Source organism: Bison bison, unplaced genomic scaffold (assembly GCF_000754665.1).
Source record: "Bison bison bison isolate TAMUID 2011002044 unplaced genomic scaffold, Bison_UMD1.0 scf7180017864183, whole genome shotgun sequence".
Classification (NCBI taxonomy): Eukaryota; Metazoa; Chordata; class Mammalia; order Artiodactyla; family Bovidae; genus Bison; species Bison bison.
The window spans coordinates 7,293,711-7,299,023 of record NW_011494755.1 but is presented as its reverse complement, the minus strand read 5'-3'; the positions used below and the strand labels follow the sequence as shown (position 1 = coordinate 7,299,023).

At 38.9% G+C, this 5,313-nt stretch overlaps 1 protein-coding gene and 1 non-coding gene across 7 annotated transcripts in view; both read left to right on the top strand.

Moving 5' to 3' along the window:
* Positions 1-5,162, top strand: part of LPAR1 (lysophosphatidic acid receptor 1) — a 164,635-nt gene extending 159,473 nt beyond the window's left edge. For all 6 annotated transcript variants that reach the window (XM_010843565.1, XM_010843564.1, XM_010843568.1 and 3 more), the window contains one exon: positions 2,703-5,162. In XM_010843565.1, the coding sequence (XP_010841867.1) occupies positions 2,703-3,004 (302 nt within the window). In that variant the 3' untranslated portion in view covers positions 3,005-5,162. The remainder of the gene's footprint in view (positions 1-2,702) is intronic.
* On the top strand, positions 2,278-2,349 carry TRNAC-GCA. The gene has a single exon. It is a non-coding gene; the product is annotated as a tRNA-Cys (tRNA).
* Positions 5,163-5,313: the final 151 nt, after the last annotated feature.

Here is a 5,313-nt window from a genome sequence, read left to right as displayed (position 1 = left end):
GAAAGAATGTTCTGCCATTCATGAAAGGCCTGCATGTGTTTAGTTTCCAAGGAAATGGAATAATGGGACCATGTATTTTCCATCCAAGCATTTTCCATCCTGAGAATAATTCCCTTCCCAGCTTCTCAATGAATAATGCATTATATCTGAAACTCAAGAGGCATTCCTTTGATTTTCCTTTATGTTTAGCTTTCTGAGTGATTTTCAAGCAAGGAAATTCAAGGACTTGGAATGAATGCTTTATTAACATTTTTACTTGAAGTACAAATAGCTCCATGGCTATTATCTCCTGATATTTGAAATATTTCTTCTTTTCTCTCTAAGGAAACTCTAAGGTATTGTATTTATTAGAAAATGAAGCACTTTGGCCAGTCTTCAAAGTGAACAGCAGTTTAAAACCAATAGACATTTGTGTTTAGAACAAAGAGCTTTATGGGGGTACTTTGCTCCTTTCTTTATTTTCATTTCCCCGCTGAAAAGTTTCAAAAAAGAAAGCTCACATTCAATACTGGACTGTTTGGGAGACTAAATCTCACTTGTTTACATTTTGTGAAACCCATTCCTTGAGGCTAGTCCGATTCTCGACCCCAGTCCAAGCCTTCCTCCCCCTAGGTCAGTACCATTTAAATCAAAATATTCCAGTGCACTTCTGGGATTATCCCCACTCCCTGTCTGCTCATTGTGTAGCCTGATTATATTAACACATAAGGGCCCCATCAAGGGAGATGTAATGGGACAAGACCTCGCCCACCCCATCATGTTCTCTTAGCCAAGGATCCCCAGCTCATCCTGGGGGTAACACAGGGGTAGATTTTAACACTATTTCTAAACCTCCTTTTTCTCTGGAAGCCAAATGAATGACTTCAGTAGCTAAATAAATTGGAATTAAGAATATAATTTATTTTCCATCCTTTTATAGTTACAGTAAAATCTTCATGAGTTAGAAGAGTTGGGAAAGCAAGAGAATTTAAATAGGAAAACATCTAAAGCATACAATTTTGGCTTAAGAAATTTAACTTTATTAATTTGAGAAGTGGGAATATAACATTTTCTGGAGCATAGACTTTGGAGCCAGGCTTTAAGAGCAGAAACCCTGGGGTTTGCCTCTGGTCTGCAGATTTCCAGGACCATGGCCTTGAGCAGGGTATTTTACTTTGCGGTTTCTCAGTTTCTTCCTCTGTGTGGTGGGATAACAGTTTCTATCTCATATGGCTATGGTGCAGATGAAATGAGTTAATATTTGTAAAGCATGTAGAAAAGCCCCATTTAAGTGACAGCTGATTAAAAATCAAAGTAAATATACATTTTATCACTGGAAATTGCTACTTCCAAACAGGGTTGTGTTATGGAGCAGATAATAGTGATATTATTGTTATTGTTTCTGATAAGATACATGGAGTGATTATTTTCTTAGCCCTGGAAGCTCAGCTGGTAAAGAGTCTGCCTGCAATGCAGGAGACCCTGGTTCGATTCCTGGGTTAGGAAGATCCTCTGGAGAAGGGAACGGCTACCCGCTCCTGTATTCTTGGGCTTCCCTGGTGACTCAGACAGTGAAGGATCCGTGTGCAATGCAGGAGACCTGGGTTCAATCCCTGGGTTGGGAAGATCCCTTAGAGAAGGGAATGGCTACCCACTCCAGTAGAATTGCCTGGAGAATTCTATGGACTGAGAAGCCTGGCAGAATTCCATGGACAGGGTCGCAAAGAGTCGGACATGACTGAGCAACTTTCACTGACTCACTCATTTACTCCTACAACAAACCAAATGAGGTAAATGTAATTATTTCTACTTTTCAGATGAGAAAACAGGTAAGAAAACTAATTTGCCAACAATAAGGACCTATTGTATAGCATAGGCTACTGTATTCACCAACCTTATAGTAATCGATAATGGAAAAAGAATCTGAAAAAGTATATATATTTGAATCACTTTGCTATACACATGAAACTAACCCAGCATTGTAAATCAACTATACTTCAATAAAAAAGAAAGTATTTTGCCTAAATTCATCCAATTTAATAAATAGCAAAGCAAGGATCTGAGGTCATACTGAATCCCGAAACTGTGCTTTAACTAAAATGAGAGGGCATTTGTCACAGTGGTTTTTCCTGAGAACAATCTTATGTTATAAAATACAGTATTTTTTATAAGCATCAAAGTGTGTATCCTAAATGCTGAATATCTCTATTTTGTATCTCAATTGCTTAGCAAACTCTGTTTTGTTAAAAGTAATCATCAATGTCTCATAAATAGTCAATTTAGTAAGGTCCTAGGGCTTCCCTGGTGGCTCAGAGGATAAAGTGTCTGCCTGCAAGGCAGGAGACCCAGGTTCGATCCCTGGTTTGGGAAGATCCCCTGGAGAAGGAAATGGCAACCCACTCCAGTATTCTTGCCTGGAGAATTCCATGGACAGAGGAGCCTGGCAGGCTACGGTCCACGGGGTCGCAAAGAGACAGACACGACTGAGCGACTTCACTCACTCTGAATTAATAAGATTTTATTCAATTGCTCATTTTATTGTCAGAATCTGTTCTGATTATTTCAGAACATGAACATTTTATTTCAAATGATGATCTGATGCCTTTGGAGCTCATTATTTTGACCTTGAGCTGAAATCATTTCACCATATGGGTGCTCCCTTCATCATTCTATTTTTCTGTTCTCTCTTTAAACCTTCCCGTTCCCGCTCCCCGACCCTACAGGTGCCTTTATCATCTGCTGGACTCCTGGACTGGTCTTGTTACTTCTCGACGTGTGCTGCCCCCAGTGTGACGTTCTGGCCTATGAGAAGTTTTTCCTTCTGCTTGCCGAGTTCAACTCTGCCATGAACCCCATCATCTACTCCTACCGCGACAAGGAGATGAGCGCCACCTTCAGGCAGATCCTCTGCTGCCAGCGCAGTGAGAACACCAGCGGCCCGACGGAAGGCTCGGACCGCTCGGCTTCCTCCCTCAACCACACCATCCTGGCTGGAGTTCACAGCAATGACCACTCCGTGGTTTAGGAAAGAAACTAAGATGAGAGGCGGCCAGCATCTATTGAGGGATGAACAGCCTCCCCCTCCCCAAAGGCCAGGGCAGGGTGGGGTGTGAGAAAGAGAGGAAAACTACATTCATGTACTTAAACACTAACCCATGGCAGTATTTGTTCCTTGACCCACCAAGACTTGACATATATTGAAAAATTAGCTTATGTGATACCCCTCATCCTGCTCCCATTCCTTTTGAAAGTAGAAAGTGGAGATCTTGCAATGGAATTCATACACAGACTCTGGAGCGTCCGTGTACACTACACTAACTAGTCTTCAAAAGTTTTTGTATGATTTGGTGCAAGTCAGAATAAATTCTGACTAATTGAATCCACAACTTCATTTACATGCAGGCTTCCCTTTTTCTCTTCTTAAAGGATACATTTCATTTAATAAACATGTTTATGCCTATCAGCATGCTTGTGATGGATAAGACTGTAGACTGTTTTTAAATGATTTATAACTCCATTTTTTTCCTTATGTTAGGAAAATTGTAAATTAGAATTACGTTTTTAGAAAGCATGCATGAAAATCTGTGTGTGCAGTATGCCATACTTAAAAAGACAAAAGAGTGTTAATTTTAAATGTTCTAGGAAGTAGAAAAACCTAGATGTCAAAGCCAGTATTTGTTTAGGTTATGAAACAAACAATGATCTAATCACAATATTACCTTTTTTTTATTAAAGTGTTGTAACATGTATAAAACAGGAAATGTAAGTTTATTATCAGAAGAATATGTACTCTATAAAAGTTATAGAAGATGAGCACAGTGGTATGGTCCCACATATTTATGGTACCCGAGTACATTCTAATTATCAGTTCATCAGAGGAATTTTTTTTAATAACCTGTGTTTTTCTGTATTATAATACACAGTCATTGTAGAAAACTTGAAAAATGCAGAAATGTATAAAACAGAAAAAATACTGATATCACAACCCAGAAGTAACCACAGTTAACAGCTTTTCCCCCTGTGTATGCTATGTATATTGTATACCTTTATATATAATTGCAGTCATACTGTAAACAATTTTATAACCAGTTTGTTTTTTTCCACTGCAGAATTGCCACATTTTCCTATGGCATTAAAAATGTTACAAAAACATGACTTTACTGGCTATATAATATTCCATTTAATGGATGCAACTCAGTTTAACCATTCCTGTATTGTTGGTTATGTCTAATTTTCACGATTTTATGTCTAATTTTCATTATTATAAATAATGTTGCAAAAATTTATGTACATAAAACTTTGTCCATATAATTGATTATTTACTTAGGATACATTGCCGTGAAGGATGTTTTTTTAAAAAATGTGAAATGTCTTTTTATGCTCTTACCTTTTATAAAAGGAGATTTCCTACTTTTGCCCTATGTGGGTGGCAACAGTGAGAAAAGCCAGTTAAATTACCTTTTTACAAAGGAAATGCAGTGGTTACTTTAGTTGAGGGTGACTTTTTTATATAACAAAATGGACTAGAAACAGTCTGTTGTCACAAACAGCCAGGATACCCTACTTAATATGCTTAGCAATTCCAGATTTCATTTGAGCAACAATGACCCAGCTCTTGGTAACCACAGCTTTAATGTGGAATTGAAGAAAATGCAAAGAAATCGAACATGTCGAATGAATAAAGGACCACCTTCATATTAAACAGCTTCTGTAGCACATGGGTTGAATGTGTCTGTATGTGACTAGATAATTACTGTGTGTTCTTAAGGGCCACCCCACCGTGTTAGCTGATACCTGTTTAACGGTCCGGCTCAACTGATTATTGCACCGGTTTGTAGTAATAAGTAACCAGTAAAGTCACAGTCATGAAGCAGGTGTGGGAAAGTTAGGAGTAGTTTAAGAGACAGATGTCCAGGAGAAGAACGTCTGTTCAGGAAGGAGGAAGTCAGTGTATGGTCACCATTTGAGCAGACAGCACACTTAACAAGTGCCCAAACCAGAAGGAGTATGGGGAACCAGGTAGCAGAAGGTATCTGCACAGATTTTATGCACAATATAGAGCCTTTTGTAGAGGAAGGAAAGAAATGAACTTGGACTTTTATTCATGCACACTTTGAAGATGTGGACTATTTGAAATTTAAAAACATGCTACTTGGACTTTAATAAATCATTCTCAACCAGTGTTTGGCAATGTATGGTTCTGGTCAGTGCTGCTTCTCTTGTGCAAGAGTCATCTTTGCACTGCATGGCGTCTGCCTTCTGTGACCTCTTCTCTGTTCCAGCCACAGGGGCTTCTAAACTCAGAGGGGAACCCACCATATGCTTCCCCAGCTC